Genomic DNA, 17,446 nt, shown 5'->3' with positions numbered 1-17,446 from the left:
GTGGGAATTTGGGGTGAATTCTGTGGGATTTGGACTCTCAGCCATTCCCAATCCATTCTGAGTGAAACTTTGGCAATTTTTCCTCCCAAATTTGGATTTTTTCCCCATTTTCCACTCTCCAGGGTGGGAATTTGGGGTGAATTCTGTGGGATTTGGACTCTCAGCCATTCCCAATCCATTCTCATTGAAACTTTTTGAATTTTTCCTCCTAAATCCCGATTTTTTTTCCCTTTTCCAGGCTGCTGGTGGGGCTGATGGACTCGGACTCCTCCGGGGGGGGGTCTGGGGATGGAATTTTGGGGTGAATTCTGTGGGATTTGGACTCCCAGCCCTTCCCAATCCATTCTCATTGAAACTTTGGTAATTTTTCCTCCTAAATCTCGATTTTTTTTCCCTTTTTTTCCCTTTTCCAGGCTGCTGGTGGGGCTGATGGACTCGGACTCCTCCGGGGGGGTGTCCCGGGAGGAGCTGCGGGCCTGGATCCTGCGCAGGCACCGCGGCTCCCGCCAGGAGGCGCTGCGGAGCGAGAGCGCGCGCCTCGATCGCGACAGCGACGGCGTCGTGACATGGGCCGAGTTCAGGCAGCTGAGCTTCGGGGACGCCGGTCAGGGGGCTGGGGACACTGCGGGACCTTTGGGGGGTTGATTTAGGGGATTTTTTAGAATTTTTGGGGGATTTTTTGGGGTTTTTTGGGGATTTTTGGGGGTTTTTTGGGGGTTTTTTAGGGTTTTTTGGGGGTTTATTTTGGGGATTTGGGGGGATTTTTATGGGTTTTTTAGGGGTTTTTTGGGGATTTTTTGGGTTTTTTTTTTGATTTTTTGGGGGTTTTTTAGGGATTTTTTTAGGGGTTATTTAGGGGTTTTTTGGGTTTTTTTTGGAGGTTTTTGGGATTTTGGGGGGTTTTTTTGGAGATTTTTTTGGGGATTTTTTGGGGGTTTTGGGGGGTTTTTTGGGGATTTTTTAGGGTTTTTGGGGGGATTTTTTGGGCTAATTTTGGGGATTTTTTGGGATTTTTTTTGATTTTTTGGGGATTTTTTGGGGGATTTTTTTTGATTTTTTGGGGATTTTTGGGGCTTTTTTGGAGATTTTTTGGGGATTTTTTGGGATATTTTTGGGATTTTTTAGGGGTTTTTTAGGGATTTTTTTTGGATTTTTTGGGGGGCTTTTTTGGGGGTTTTGGGGATTTTTTGAGGGGTTTTTTGGGGTTTTTTTTAGGGGTTTTTTGGGGATTTTTCGGGGATTTTTGGGGATTTTTTGGGGATTTTTTAGGGGTTTTTTGGAGATTTTTTGGGGATTTTTGGGGGATTTTTGGGGATTTTTTGGGATATTTTTGGGATTTTTAGGGGTTTTTTAGGGTTTTTTTGGGGGATTTTTAGGGGTTTTTTTAGGTGGTTTTTGGGGATTTTTGGGGGTTTTTTAGGGGTTTTTGGGGGATTTTTTGGGTTTTTTTTTTGGATTTTTTAGGGGATTTTTGGGGTTTTTTGGGGGGTTTTTGGGGGATTTTTTGGGATAATTTTGGGGATTTTTTGGGGATTTTTTGGGGTTTTTTGGGGATTTTTTGGGGATTTTTGGGGGTTTTTTTTGGATTTTTTGGGGGTTTTTTAGGGATTTTTTTAGGGGTTATTTAGGGGTTTTTTGGGTTTTTTTGGAGGTTTTTGGGATTTTGGGGGGTTTTTTTGGAGATTTTTTTGGGGATTTTTTGGGGGTTTTGGGGGGTTTTTTGGGGATTTTTTAGGGTTTTTGGGGGGATTTTTTGGGCTAATTTTGGGGATTTTTTGGGATTTTTTTTGATTTTTTGGGGATTTTTTGGGGGATTTTTTTTGATTTTTTGGGGATTTTTGGGGGGTTTCTTTGGACTTTTTGGGGATTTTTCAGGGGTTTTTTTGGGGATTTTTAGGGGATTTTTTGGGAGTTTTTTGGGGATTTTTTGGGATTTTTTTAGAAGTTTTTTGGGGGGTTTTTTGGGGTTTTTTTTGGGATTTTTTGGGATTTTTTAGGGGTTTTTTAGGGGGTTTTTTGGGGATTTTTTTAGTGGATTTTTTGGGGGTTTTTTTGGATTTTTTGGGGATTTTTTAGGGGATTTTTGGGAGTTTTTTGGGGGTTTTTTGGGGTTTTTTTTAGGGGTTTTTTGGGGTAATTTTGGGGATTTTTTTGGATTTTTTGGGGTTTTTTTAGGGGTTTTTTGGGGATTTTTCGGGGATTTTTTGGAGATTTTTTGGGGATTTTTTGGGATATTTTTGGGATTTTTTAGGGGTTTTTTAGGGATTTTTTTGGGATTTTTTTGGGGATTTTTTTAGGGGATTTTTTGGGGATTTTTGGGGGTTTTTTGGGGGATTTTTTTAAGAGTTTTTTGGGGGGGTTTAGGATTTTTTAGGATTTTTTTGGGGGTTTTTTAGGGGTTTTTTTGGTGTTTATTTGCGAGTTTTTTGAGATTTTTTGGGGGTTTTTTTGGGGTAATTTTGGGGGTATTTTTAGTGGTTTTTGGGGATTTTTTGGGATTTTTTGGGGATTTTTAAGGGGTTTTTTGAGGGTTTTTTTGGGGGTAATTTTGGGGGTATTTTTAGTGGTTTTTTTAAATTTTTGGGGGATTTTTAGGGGTTTTTTTGGGATTCTGGGGGATTTTTTAGGGGTTTTTTAGGGGTTTTTTTGGCGATTTTTTGGGGATTTTTTAGGGGATTTTTTGGGATTTTTTGGGGGTTTTTTTAGGGGTTTTTTGGGGATTTTTCGGGGATTTTGGGGGATTTTTTGGGGATTTTTTGGGGTTTTTTTAAGGGGTATTTTGGGGTAATTTTGGGGATTTTTTTGGGATTTTTTGGGATATTTTTTGGATTTTTTAGGGGTTTTTTAGGGGTTTTTTTGGGGATTTTTTTAGTGGATTTTTGGGGGGGTTTTTGGGGATTTTGGGGGATTTTTTTGGGATTTTTTTGGGGATTTTTTAGGGGTTTTTTTGGGATTTTGGGGGATTTTTTTAGGGATTTTTAGGGGATTTTTTGAGGATCTTTTTGGGGATTTTTTTGGGGATTTTGGGGGGGTTTTTTAGGGTTTTTTTGGGGGTTTGGGGGATTTTTTTGGGGATTTTTTGGGATTTTTTTGGGATTTTTTAGGGGTTTTTTGGAGATTTTTTTGGGGTTTTTTTGGGGTAATTTTGGGGGTATTTTTAGTGGTTTTTTTAGATTTTTAGGGGATTTTTAGGGTTTTTTTTGGGATTTTGGGGGATTTTTAGGGGTTTTTTGGAGATTTTTGGGGATTTTTTGGGGATTTTTTGGGGGGTTTTGGGGATTTTGGGGGATTTTTTTGGGATTTTTTTGGGATTTTTTTGGGATTTTTTAGGGTTTTTTTTGGGATTTTTGGGGATTTTTTTAGGGATTTTTAGGGGATTTTTTGAGGATCTTTTTGGGGATTTTTTTGGATTTTTTTGGGGATTTTGGGGGGGGGGTTTTAGGGTATTTTTGGGGGTTTTGGGGATTTTTTAGGGGATTTTTTAGGATTTTTGGGGGTTTCTTTAGGGGTTTTTTGGGGATTTTTTGGGGTAATTTTGGGGATTTTTTGGGATTTTTTTGGATTTTTTAGGGTTTTTTTGGGGATTTTTTAGTGGATTTTTTTGGGGGTTTTTTGGGGATTTTTGGGGATTTTTTGGGGATTTTTTAGGATTTTTGGGGGATTTTTTTTAGGTTTTTTTGGGGGTTTTGGGGATTTTTTAGGGTTTTTTTTGTAGTTTTGGGGATTTTTTTTTTTAGGGTTTTTTTTGGGATAATTTTGGGGATTTTTGGGGATTTTTTTAGAAGTTTTTTGGGATTTTTTTGGGCGGTTTTGGGGATTTTTTAGGGTTTTTTGGGGGGGGGGTTGGGGATTTTTGGGGGATTATTTGCTGGGTTTTTTTGGGATTTTTTTGGGAAATTTTAGGAGAATTTTGGGATTTTTGGGGGGGATTTTTTTCGGGTTTTTTTGGGTTATTTTTGGGGAGATTTTGGGGATATTTTTGATTTTTTGGGGGATTTTTTTAGAGTTTTGAAATTTTATTTTTAGGAGTTTTTGGGGTAATTTGGGGGGATTTTTTTGCATTTATTGGGTTTTATTTTGAGTGTTTTTTTGGGATTTTTGGGGAATTTATTGGGTTTTATTTTGGGTGTTTTTTTGGGATTTTTGGGGAATTTATTGGGTTTTATTTTGAGTGTTTTTTTGGGATTTTTGGGGAATTTATTGGGTTTTATTTTGGGTGTTTTTTTGGGATTTTTGGGGAATTTATTGGGTTTTATTTTGGGGTGTTTTTTTGGGATTTTTGGGGAATTTATTGGGTTTTATTTTGGGTGTTTTTTTGGGATTTTTGGGGAATTTATTGGGTTTTATTTTGGGTGGTTTTTTGGGATTTTTGGGGAATTTATTGGGTTTTATTTTGGGATAATTTTTGGGATTTTTGGGGAATTTATTGGGTTTTATTTTGGGTGGTTTTTGGGCATTTTTTGGGAATTTATTGGGTTTTATTTTGGGTGGTTTTTTGGGATTTTTGGGGAATTTATTGGGGTTTTTTTTGAGTGTTTTTTTGGGATTTTTGGGGAATTTATTGGGTTTTATTTTGGGTGGTTTTGGGGGATTTTTGGGGAATTTATTGGGTTTTATTTTGGGTGGTTTTTGGGGATTTTTGGGGAATTTATTGGGTTTTATTTTGGGTGGTTTTTTGGGATTTTTGGGGAATTTATTGGGTTTTATTTTGGGTGGTTTTTGGGGATTTTTGGGGAATTTATTGGGTTTTATTTTGAGTGTTTTTTGGGATTTTTGGGGATTTTTGGGGTTTATTTTGAGTGGTTTTTTGGGATTTTTGGGGAATTTATTGGGTTTTATTTTGGGTGGTTTTTTGGGATTTTTGGGGATTTTTGGGGTTTTATTTTGGGTGGTTTTTTGGGATTTTTGGGGAATTTATTGGGTTTTATTTTGGGTGTTTTTTGGGGATTTTTGGGGAATTTATTGGGTTTTATTTTGGTGTTTTTTTGGGATTTTTGGGGAATTTATTGGGTTTTATTTTGGGTGGTTTTTTGGGATTTTTGGGGAATTTATTGGGTTTTATTTTGAGTGGTTTTTTGGGATTTTTGGGGAATTTATTGGGGTTTTATTTTGAGTGGTTTTTTGGGATTTTTGGGGAATTTATTGGGTTTTATTTTGGGTGTTTTTTTGGGATTTTTGGGGAATTTATTGGGTTTTATTTTGGGTGGTTTTTGGGGATTTTTGGGGAATTTATTGGGTTTTATTTTGGGTGGTTTTTTGGGATTTTTGGGGAATTTATTGGGTTTTATTTTGGGTGGTTTTTGGGGATTTTTGGGGAATTTATTGGGTTTTATTTTGAGTGTTTTTTGGGATTTTGGGGATTTTTGGGGTTTATTTTGAGTGGTTTTTTGGGATTTTGGGGATTTATTGGGTTTTATTTTGGGTGGTTTTTTGGGATTTTTGGGGATTTTTGGGGTTTTATTTTGGGTGGTTTTTTGGGATTTTTGGGGAATTTATTGGGTTTTATTTTGGGTGTTTTTTGGGGATTTTTGGGGAATTTATTGGGTTTTATTTTGGTGTTTTTTTGGGATTTTTGGGGAATTTATTGGGTTTTATTTTGGGTGGTTTTTTGGGATTTTTGGGGAATTTATTGGGTTTTATTTTGAGTGGTTTTTTGGGATTTTTCGGGAATTTTTTAGGATTTTTTTTTCCATTTTTTGAGCGTTTTGGTCGAAATTTTTTGGGATTTTTTCAGGGAATATTTGAGTTCCTTTAGGAAGTTTTGGGGGTATTTTTGAGCTAATTTCAGGACTTTTTTTCTTCTTTTTATTTCATTTTTTGGACAGTTTTTTTTGTTGATTTTCGGGATTTTTTTCTCAAATTTTTTTTTTATTTTTTAAACGATTTTTTGCATTTTTGGGGGGGAATTTTTGCACTTTTTTTTTTCCATTTTGGGGTAATTTTCCCAATTTTTTCCTCCCCCTCCCAGAGGATTTTGGGGGCTCTCCCGACCCCGATTCCCACCGGAAGCTTCTGGAACGTTCCCGGCGTCGTTTCGGGGCCGCTGACGAGGACGGCGACGGGCGCCTGGGGGCGGCTGAGCTCGACGCCTTCCTGCACCCCGAGGACTTCCCCAGGCTCCAGGACCTCGTGGTGCAGGTCAGAATTCCCAAAAATCCCAAAATTCCCAAAATTTCCCAAAAAAATCCCAAAAAAACGGCGAAAACCGCGCTCAAAATGGTCAAAAAATGGGAATTTTGGGGTGTTTTTTGGGATTTTTTGGGGGTTTTTGGGGGTTTTTTTCGAAATTTTTTGGGGATATTTTTGGTGCAGGTGAGAATTCCCAAAATTCCCAAAAAATCCCAAAATTTCCCCAAAAAAATCCCAAAAAAAGGGCGAAAACCGCGCTCAAAACGGTCAAAAAATGGGAATTTTGGGGGATTTTTTGGGATTTTTCGGGGGTTTTTAGGGTTTTTTTTGGAATTTTTTGGGGGATTTTTTTGATGCAGGTGAGAATTCCCAAAAATCCCAAAATTCCCCCCAAAAATTCCAAAAAAACGGCGAAAACCGCGCTCAAAATGGTCAAAAAATGGGAATTTTGGGGATTTTTTGGGATTTTTCGGGGGTTTTTAGGGTTTTTTTTGGAATTTTTTGGGGGATTTTTTTGGTGCAGGTGAGAATTCCAAAAATCCCCAAAAAATCCCAAAATTCCACCCAAAAATCCCCCAAAATTTGGGGTCAAAATGGCAAAAAACGGCAAAAACCGCGTTCAAAACGGACCAAAAATGGGAATTTTGGGTTTTTTTCTGCGGATTTTTTGGGGTTTTTTGTGGGATTTTGGTGGTGCAGGTGAGAATTCCCAAAATTCCCCAAAAACCCCAAAATTCCCCCCAAAAAATCCCAGAAAATGGCCAAAACTGCGCTCAAAATGGTCCAAAAATGGGAATTTTGGGGGGTTTTTTGGGGGATTTTGGGGATTTTTTTGGGGATTTTTTGGGATTTTGGTGGTGCAGGTGAGAATTCCCAAAATTCCCCAAAAATCCCAAAATTCCCCCAAAAAATCCCCGAAAATTTGGGGTCAAAATGGCAAAAAATGGCAAAAAATGCGTTCAAAATGGTCCAAAAATGGGAATTTTGGGTTTTTTTTCTGCGAATTTTTTGGGATTTTTTGAGGGATTTTGGTGGTGCAGGTGAGAATTCCCAAAATTCCCCAAAAACCCCAAAATTCCCCCCAAAAAATCCCAGAAAATGGCCAAAACTGCGCTCAAAATGGACCAAAAATGGGAATTTTGGGGGGTTTTTTGGGGATTTTTTTGGGGAATTTTTGGGATTTTGGTGGTGCAGGTGAGAATTCCCAAAATTCCCCAAAAAATCCCAAAATTCCCCCAAAAAATCCCCCAAAATTTGGGGTCAAAATGGCAAAAAATGGCAAAAACCGCGTTCAAAACGGACCAAAAATGGGAATTTTTGGGGGATTTTGGGAATTTTTGATGAATTTTTGGGGGGGATTTTTTAAAATTTTTTTTTAAATTTTGGGGGATTTTTTTTTTAATTTTTGGAGATTTTTTGAGGAATTTTTTGTGGGATTTTTAAATTTTTTTTTTAATTTTTTGTGGGATTTTTATTTTAATTTTTGGAGAATTTTTGAGAATTTTTTGTGGAATTTTTTTTAATTTTTGGGGGATTTTTGAGGAATTTTTTGTCGAATTTTTTTTTAATTTTTGGAAATTTTGGGGGGATTTAAAAAAAATTTTTTTAATTTTTGGGGAATTTTTGAGGAATTTTTTGTGGGCTTTTTTTAAATTTTTGTGAGATTTTTATTTTTATTTTTGGGGAATTTTGGGGGACTTTTTATAAATTTTTGAGGAATTTTTGTTGGATTTTTTTTAATTCTTGGTTAATTTTTGGGGAAATTTTTTTTTACTTTTTGGCGAATTTTAGTTAAATTCTTTTTCATTTTCTGTGGAATTTTTGAGGAATTTTTTGCAGATTTTTTTCAATTTTTTTTCAATTTTTTTTCAATTTTTTTCAATTTTTTTTCCAATTTTTCGATAATTTTTCCTGAAATTTTCTGTAATTTTTCCATGAACTTTTCCCCACTTTTTCTTTAAATTTTTGATGAATTTCCCCCGAATTTTGGGGCAGAATTTGGGGTAAAAAATCCCAATTTTGGTGTCCCCAGGAGACGATCGAGGACCTGGACCGGGACGGGGACGGATTCATCCAGGTGGACGAGTACATCGGTGAGGGCAGAAAAATTGGGGAATTTGGGGCAGTTTGGGGAATTTCTGGAGAATTTGGGATTTTTTGGGAGGTTCGGGACAATTTTGGGGATTTTTGGGGAATTATTTTGGATTTTTGGGGAGTTTTTTTTTATTTTTTGGGGATTTTTTTTAATTTTTCGGGGATTTTTATGAATTTTTGGGGAATATTTTTGCATTTTTCAGGGATTACTTTGAATTTTTTTTTGGAATTTCTGAGAATTTAAAAATTTGGGGGAAATTTTGGGGAATTTTTCTGAATTTTTGGGGAATTATTTTGAATTTTTGGGGAATTATTTTGAATTTTTTGGGGATTTTTTTGAATTTTTCGGGGATTATTTTGGATTTTTGGGGAATATTTTTGCATTTTCCGGGGATTATTTTGATTTTTTTTTTAATTTCTGGGAATTCAAAAATTTGGGGGAAATTTTGGGGAACTTTTGGGAATTTGAAAATTTTTTGGGGGGATTTTTTTGAATTTTTGGGGATTATTTTGAATTTTTGGGGAAATTTGGGGAATTTGGGATTTTTTAAATTTTTGTGGTTTTTTTTAGGAAGTTTTTTGGGGAATTTTTTGAGTTTTTTTGAGGTTTTTTTTAGGAAGATTTTGGGGATTTTTGGGGGATTTTTTGGGGTTTTTTTGTGGGATTTTTGGGGATTATTTTCGAGTTTTTTGACTTTTTTTATAAGATTTTCTGGGCGGATTTTTGACCCTTTTTGGAATTTTTGGGGGTTTTTTTTAGATGATTTTTAAGTTTTTTTTGGGTTGGGTTTTGGGGTTCTTCGAGGAATTTTTTTGGGATGGTTTTAAGATTTTTTTGGGTTTTTTTTTTAATTTTTTACGATTTTTTCTGCGATTTTTTCTGCGTTTTTGGCCAAATTTTTTGCGTTTTTGAGGGAATTTTGGGGCTTTTTTTTAACTTTTCACTGCGGAGTTTTTTTTGATCCTCCCCTCTCCTTTCTCCCCTCCAGCTGATTTATTCGAGGGCCCCCCAGGCTCCCCAGAGCCCCCCGAAATCCAACGGGAACGGGAACAATTCCTGCAGGTTCGGGATCGGGACGGCGACGGCCGCCTGGGACCCCCCGAGGTCAAACTCTGGCTCAGCCCCCCCAGCCCCGACTGGGCAGGGCTGGAGGCCGAGCACCTGATCCACCACGCCGACCTGGACCAGGTGAGAATTCCCAAATTTCCCAAAATACCCAAAAAAACCCCAAAATTCCCCAAAATTTGGGGTCCAAATGGCGAAAACGGCGCCAAAAACGGCCCAAAAATGGAAATTTTGGGGCAATTTTGGGAGATTTTGGGGTGGAGGCCGAGCACCTGATCCACCACGCCGACCTGGACCAGGTGAGAATTCCCAAATTTCCCAAAATCCCCAAAAATCCCAAAATTCCCCAAAATTTGGGGTCAAAATGGCGAAAACGGCGCCAAAAACGGCCCAAAAATGGAAATTTTGGGACATTTTTGGGAGATTTTGGGGTGAGGCCGAGCACCTGATCCACCACGCCGACCTGGACCAGGTGAGAATTCCCAAATTTCCCAAAATCCCCAAAAAATCCCAAAATTCCCCAAAATTTGGGGTCAAAATGGCGAAAACGGCGCCAAAAACGGCCCAAAAATGGAAATTTTGGGGCAATTTTGGGGCAATTTTGGGAGATTTTGGGGTGAGGCCGAGCACCTGATCCACCACGCCGACCTGGACCAGGTGAGAATTCCCAAATTTCCCAAAATCCCCAAAAAATCCCAAAATTCCCCAAAAGTTGGGGTCAAAATGGCGAAAACGGAGCCAAAAACGGCCCAAAAATGGAAATTTTGGGGCAATTTTGGGAGATTTTGGGGTGAGACCGAGCACCTGATCCACCACGCCGACCTGGACCAGGTGAGAATTCCCAAATTTCCCAAAATCCCCAAAAAATCCCAAAATCCCCCAAAAGTTGGGGTCAAAATGGCGAAAACGGCGCCAAAAACGGCCCAAAAATGGAAATTTTGGGGCAATTTTGGGGCATTTTTGGGAGATTTTGGGGTGAGGCCGAGCAGCTGATCCACCACGCCGACCTGGACCAGGTGAGAATTCCCAAATTTCCCAAAATTCCAAAAAAATCCCAAAATTCCCCAAAATTTGGGGTCAAAAAGGCGAAAACGGCGCCAAAAACGGCCCAAAAATGGAAATTTTGGGGCCATTTTGGGGCATTTTCGGGAGATTTTGGGGTGAGGCCGAGCAGCTGATCCACCACGCCGACCTGGACCAGGTGAGAATTCCCAAATTTCCCAAAATCCCCAAAAAATCCCAAAATTCCCCAAAATTTGGGGTCAAAATGGCGGAAACGGCGCCAAAAACGGCCCAAAAATGGAAATTTTGGGGCAATTTTGGGGCAATTTTGGGAGATTTTGGGGTGAGGCCGAGCACCTGATCCACCACGCCGACCTGAACCAGGTGAGAATTCCCAAATTTCCCAAAATCCCCCAAAAATCCCAAAAATCCCCAAAATTTGGGGTCAAAATGGCGAAAACGGCGCCAAAAACGACCCAAAAATGGAAATTTTGGGGCCATTTTGAGGCATTTTTGGGAGATTTTGGGGTGAGGCCGAGCACCTGATCCACCATGCCGACCTGGACCAGGTGAGAATTCCCAAATTTCCCAAAATCCCCAAAAAAATCCCAAAATTCCCCAAAAGTTGGGGTCAAAATGGCGAAAACGGCGCCAAAAACGGCCCAAAAATGGAAATTTTGGGGCAATTTTGGGGCATTTTTGGGAGATTTTGGGGTGAGGCCGAGCAGCTGATCCACCACGCCGACCTGGACCAGGTGAGAATTCCCAAATTTCCCAAAATCCCCCAAAAAATCCCAAAATTTCCCAAAATTTGGGGTCAAAATGGCGAAAACAGCGCCAAAAACGGCCCAAAAATGGAAATTTTGGGGGAATTTTGGGGAGATTTTGGGGTGAGGCCGAGCACCTGATCCACCACGCCGACCTGGACCAGGTGAGAATTCCCAAATTTCCCAAAATCCCAAAAAAATCCCAAAATTCCCCAAAATTTGGGGTCAAAATGGCGAAAACGGCGCCAAAAACGGCCCAAAAATGGAAATTTTGGGGCATTTTTGGGAGATTTTGGGGTGAGGCCGAGCAGCTGATCCACCACGCCGACCTGGACCAGGTGAGAATTCCCAAATTTCCCAAAATCCCCAAAAAATCCCAAAATTCCCCAAAGTTTGGGGTCAAAATGGCGAAAACGGCGCCAAAAACGGCCCAAAAATGGAAATTTTGGGGCAATTTTGGGGCATTTTTGGGAGATTTTGGGGTGAGGCCAAGCACCTGATCCACCACGCCGACCTGGACCAGGTGAGAATTCCCAAATTTCCCAAAATCCCCAAAAAATCCCAAAATTCCCCAAAAGTTGGGGTCAAAATGGCGAAAACGGCGCCAAAAACGGCCCAAAAATGGAAATTTTGGGGCAATTTTGGGGCATTTTGGGGTGAGGCCGAGCAGCTGATCCACCACACCGACCTGGACCAGGTGAGAATTCCCAAATTTCCCAAAATCCCCAAAAATCCCAAAATTCCCCAAAATTTGGGGTCAAAATGGCGAAAACGGCGCCAAAAACGGCCCAAAAATGGAAATTTTGGGGCCATTTTGGGGCATTTTCGGGAGATTTTGGGGTGAGGCCGAGCAGCTGATCCATCACGCCGACATGGACCAGGTGAGAATTCCCAAATTTCCCAAAATCCCCAAAAAAATCCCAAAATTCCCCAAAATTTGGGGAGAAAATGGCAAAAACGGCGCCAAAAACGGCCCAAAAATGGAAATTTTGGGGGAAATTTGGGAGATTTTGGGGTGAGGCCGAGCAGCTGATCCACCACGCCGACCTGGACCAGGTGAGAATTCCCAAATTTCCCAAAATCCCCAAAAAATCCCAAAATTCCCCAAAATTTGGGGTCCAAATGGCGAAAACGGCGCCAAAAACGGCCCAAAAATGGAAATTTTGGGGCAATTTTGGGGCATTTTTGGGGTGAGGCCGAGCAGCTGATCCACCACGCCGACCTGGACCAGGTGAGAATTCCCAAATTTCCCAAAATCCCCAAAAAATCCCAAAATCCCCCAAAAGTTGGGGTCAAAATGGCGAAAACGGCGCCAAAAATGGCCCAAAAATGGAAATTTTGGGGCCATTTTGGGGCATTTTCGGGAGATTTTGGGGTGAGGCCGAGCAGCTGATCCACCACGCCGACCTGGACCAGGTGAGAATTCCCAAATTTCCCAAAAGTCCAAAAAAATCCCAAAATTCCCCAAAATTTGGGGTCAAAATGGCGAAAACGGAGCCAAAAACGACCCAAAAATGGAAATTTTGGGGCAATTTTGGGAGATTTTGGGGTGAGGCCGAGCACCTGATCCACCACGCCGACCTGGACCAGGTGAGAATTCCCAAATTTCCCAAAATCCCCCAAAAAATCCCAAAATTCCCCAAAAGTTGGGGTCAAAATGGCGAAAACGGCGCCAAAAACGGCCCAAAAATGGAAATTTTGGAGCAATTTTGGGGCATTTTTGGGGTGAGGCCGAGCAGCTGATCCACCACGCCGACCTGGACCAGGTGAGAATTCCCAAATTTCCCAAAATCCCCAAAAAATCCCAAAATCCCCCAAAAGTTGGGGTCAAAATGGCGAAAACGGCGCCAAAAACGGCCCAAAAATGGAAATTTTGGGGCAATTTTGGGAGATTTTGGGGTGAGGCCGAGCACCTGATCCACCACGCCGACCTGGACCAGGTGAGAATTCCCAAATTTCCCAAAATCCCCCAAAAATCCCAAAATTCCCCAAAATTTGGGGTCAAAATGGCGAAAACGGCGCCAAAAACGGCCCAAAAATGGAAATTTTGGGGCAATTTTGGGAGATTTTGGGGTGAGGCCGAGCACCTGATCCACCACGCCGACCTGGACCAGGTGAGAATTCCCAAATTTCCCAAAATCCCCAAAAAATCCCAAAATTCCCCAAAATTTGGGGTGAAAACGGCGCCAAAAACGGCCCAAAAATGGAAATTTTGGGGCAATTTTGGGAGATTTTGGGGTGAGGCCGAGCAGCTGATCCAACAAGCCGACCTGGACCAGGTGAGAATTCCCAAATTTCCCAAAATCCCCAAAAAATCCCAAAATTCCCCAAAATTTGGGGTCAAAATGGCGAAAACGGCGCCAAAAACGGCCCAAAAATGGAAATTTTGGGGCAATTTTGGGGCAATTTTGGGAGATTTTGGGGTGGAGGCCGAGCACCTGATCCACCACGCCGACCTGGACCAGGTGAGAATTCCCAAATTTCCCAAAATACCCCAAAAATCCCAAAATTCCCCAAAAAATCCCCAAAAATTTGGGATTTTGGGGTTATTTTGGTGCATTTTTGGGGCATTTTTTGGGAATTTTGGGGCATTTTTGGGAGATTTTGGGGCTTTCAGGGGGTCAAGGTCACACATCTGAATCTGGACCAGATGAGAATTCCCAAAATTCCCAAAAAATCCCAAAATTCCCCAAAAAATCCCCCCAAATTTTGGCGTTTTGGGACCATTTTGGGGCATTTTTAGTCGATTTTCGGGGGATTTTGGGTCGGTTCAGGAGAATTTTGGGGAATTTTGGTGAAATTTTAGGGAATTTTGGGGATTTTTGGCAATTTCTGATGGATTTGGGACAATTTTGGGGTGATTTTCAGGGAATTTTGGGCAATTTGGGCTCTTTTTGACTCAAATTTGTGTCAATTTTGGGCTTTTTGGCATTTTTGGGACAATTTTGGGGCAATTTTGGGTCATTTTAAGTCAATTTTGGGGGATTTGGGCAGAATTTGGGTGATTTTTCCCAATTTTCAAGAATTTTGGGAGGAATTTTGGACATTTTTGGGTTTTTTAGGGGATTTTCTGAAACTTCTGACAATTTTGGGTCATTTTGGGTCAATTTTGGGTCATTTTAAGGCGATTTTTGGGGGATTTGGGCAGAATTGGGGAGATTTTTCCCAATTTTCAAGAATTTTGGGAGGAATTTTGGGCATTTTTGGATTTTTTTAGGAATTTTCTCAAACTTCTGACAATTTTGGGTCAATTTTGGGTCAATTTTGGGTCATTTTGGGTCAATTTTTGGTCAATTTTGGGTCATTTTAAGTCAATTTTTGGGGGATTTGGGCAGAATTTGGGTGATTTTTCTCAATTTTCAGGAATTTTGGGAGGAATTTTGGACATTTTTGGGTTTTTTAGGGGATTTTCTCAAACTTCTGTCAATTTTGGGTCAATTTTGGGTCATTTTAAGGCAATTTTGGGTCATATTAAGGCGATTTTGGGGGATTTGGGCAGAATTTGGGTGATTTTTCTCAATTTTCAAGAATTTTGGGAGGAATTTTGGGCATTTTTGGGTTTTTTTGGGTATTTTCTCAAACTTCTGACAATTTTGGGTCAATTTTGGGTCATTTTTGGTCAATTTTGGGTCAATTTTTGCCTTTTTTGGGTTATTTCCCCCCCTTTTTGCTGGAATTTTCCCCATTTTTGCCCTTTCTGGGTGGGATTTTTTTGGGACAGATCCCAAATTTGCCCAAATTTTCTGGAATTTTCCCCAGGACGGGGCCCTGAGCCGGGAGGAGATTTTGGCTCGTTGGGAGCTTTTCGTGGGGAGCAGAGCCACGGACTACGGGCAGGACCTGCACAGGGGCCACGACGAGCTCTGAGCCCCAGAAAGCCACCCAAGAACCCCAAAAATATCCCCAAAAAAAGCCCCAAATATCCCCAAAATATCCCCCCAAAAATTTCCCAAAATATCCCCCAAAAATCCGAAAAAAATCCAAAAAGTTTCCCTAAAAATTCACAAAAATATCCCCAAAAATATCCCAAAAAACCCTCAAAAATTCACAAAAATATCCCCAAAAATATCCCTAAAAATCCACCAAATAACCCCAAAAATATCCCCAAAAAAAGCCCCAAATATCCCCAAAATATCCCCCAAAAATTTCCCAAAATATCCCCCAAAAATCAAAAAAAAAATCCGAAAAGTTTCCCTAAAAATTCACAAAAATATCCCCAAAAATATCCCCAAAAATCCCTCAAAAATTCACAAAAATATCCCCAAAAATATCCCAAAAAATCCACCAAATAACCCCAAAAATATCCCCAAAAATCCCCCAAAATATCCCCAAAAATATCCCAAAAATCCCCCAAAATATCCCAATATCCCCAAAAATATCCCAAAAAATCCACCAAATAACCCCAAAAATATCCCCAAAAAATCCCCCAAAATATCCCCAAAAATTTCCCAAAATATCCCCAAAAAAAACCCCAAAATTCACAAAAATATCCCCAAAAATATCCCAAAAAATCCACCCAAGAACCCCAAAAATATCCCCAAAAAAAGCCCCAAATATCTCCAAAATATCCCCCAAAAATTTCCCAAAATATCCCCAAAAAAAACCCCAAAATTCACAAAAATATCCCCAAAAATATCCCAAAAAATCCACCCAAGAACCCCAAAAATATCCCCAAAAAAAGCCCCAAATATCTCCAAAATATCCCCCAAAAATTTCCCAAAATATCCCCCAAAAATCAAAAAAAAATCCGAAAAGTTTCCCTAAAAATTCACAAAAATATCCCCAAAAAATCCCAAAAAAACCCTCAAAAAATCACAAAAATATCCCCAAAAATATCCCAAAAATCCACCAAAATATCCCCAAAAATATCCCAAAAATCCACCCACACAATTAACCCCAAAAATATCCCCAAAAAATCCCCCAAAATATCCCCAAAAATTTCCCAAAATATCCCCCAAAAAAAGCCCCAAAAATTCACAAAAATATCCCCAAAAATATCCCAAGAAATCCACCCAAGATCCCCAAAACAAACCCCAAAAATAACCCCAAAAATAGCCCCAAATATCCCCAAAATATCCCCCAAAAATTTCCCAAAATATCCCCCAAAAATCCTAAAAAAAATCCGAAAAGTTTCCCTAAAAATTCACAAAAATATCCCCAAAAAATCCCAAAAAAACCCTCAAAAAATCACAAAAATATCCCCAAAAATATCCCAAAAATCCACCAAAATATCCCCAAAAATATCCCAAAAAAATCCCCCAAAATATCCCCAAAAATATCCCAAAAAATCCACCAAATAACCCCAAAAATATCCCCAAAAAATCCCCCAAAATATCCCCAAAAATTTCCCAAAATATCCCCAAAAAAACCCCCCAAAAATTCACAAAAATATCCCCAAAAATATCCCAAGAAATCCACCCAAGAACCCCAAAAATATCCCCAAAAAAAGCCCCAAATATCCCCCAAAATTTCCCAAAATATCCCCCAAAAATCAAAAAAAAATCCGAAAAGTTTCCCTAAAAATTCACAAAAATATCCCCAAAAATATCCCCAAAAAACCCTCAAAAATTCACAAAAATATCCCCAAAAATATCCCAAAAAATCCCCCAAAATATCCCCAAAAATATCCCAAAAATCCACCAAATAACCCCAAAAATATCCCCAAAAAATCCCCCAAAATATCCCCAAAAATTTCCCAAAATATCCCCAAAAAAAAACCCAAAAATTCACAAAAATATCCCAAGAAATCCACCCAAGAACCCCAAAAATAACCCCAAAAATAGCCCCAAATATCCCCAAAATATCCCCCCAAAAATTCCCAAAATATCCCCCAAAAATCCAAAAAAAAATCCGAAAAGTTTCCCTAAAAATTCACAAAAATATCCCCAAAAATAGCCCCAAAAAACCCTCAAAAATTCACAAAAATATCCCCAAAAATATCCCAAAAATCCACCAAATAACCCCAAAAATATCCCCAAAAAATCCCCCAAAATATCCCCAAAAATATCCCAAAAATCCACCAAATAACCCCCAAAAATATCCCCAAAAAATCCCCCAAAATATCCCCAAAAATTTCCCAAAAAATCCAAAAAATTCACAAAAATATCCCCAAAAATGTCCCAAAATATCCCCCAAAATTCCCAAAATATCCCCCCAAAATTCCCAAAAATATCCCCAAAAATATCCCAAAATCTCCCCCAAAAAATCCCCAAGAAATCCCAAAAAATTCCACAAAACTCCCCAAAAATCCTTTAAAATTTCCTCAAAAAATCCCAATAAAATCCCCCAAAAATCCTAAAAAAATTCCCAAAAATCCCCCCAAAATTCCCAAAAAATCCTTTAAAAAATCCCCCAAAAATCCTAAAAAAATTCCCAAAAAATCCTCAAA

At 39.4% G+C, this 17,446-nt stretch overlaps 1 protein-coding gene across 1 annotated transcript; it reads left to right on the top strand.

Annotated features, from left to right (window-relative positions):
- Window positions 1-393: 393 nt before the first annotated feature.
- Window positions 394-15,381, top strand: LOC132322967 (reticulocalbin-3-like). Its single transcript, XM_059837732.1, has 5 exons — window positions 394-604; window positions 5,969-6,138; window positions 8,162-8,222; window positions 9,213-9,412; window positions 14,818-15,381. Exons 1-5 carry the CDS (start codon window positions 430-432, stop codon window positions 14,923-14,925), a joined length of 714 nt encoding a protein of 237 aa, XP_059693715.1. The 5' UTR covers window positions 394-429; the 3' UTR covers window positions 14,926-15,381.
- The last annotated feature ends 2,065 nt before the right edge of the window (window positions 15,382-17,446 follow it).

The sequence above is a fragment of the Haemorhous mexicanus genome, unplaced genomic scaffold, assembly GCF_027477595.1.
Source record: "Haemorhous mexicanus isolate bHaeMex1 unplaced genomic scaffold, bHaeMex1.pri scaffold_225_ctg1, whole genome shotgun sequence".
NCBI classification, from domain to species: domain Eukaryota; kingdom Metazoa; phylum Chordata; class Aves; order Passeriformes; family Fringillidae; genus Haemorhous; species Haemorhous mexicanus.
Note: the sequence above shows the minus strand (reverse complement) of the source record. Positions and strands in the feature narration are given on the sequence as shown.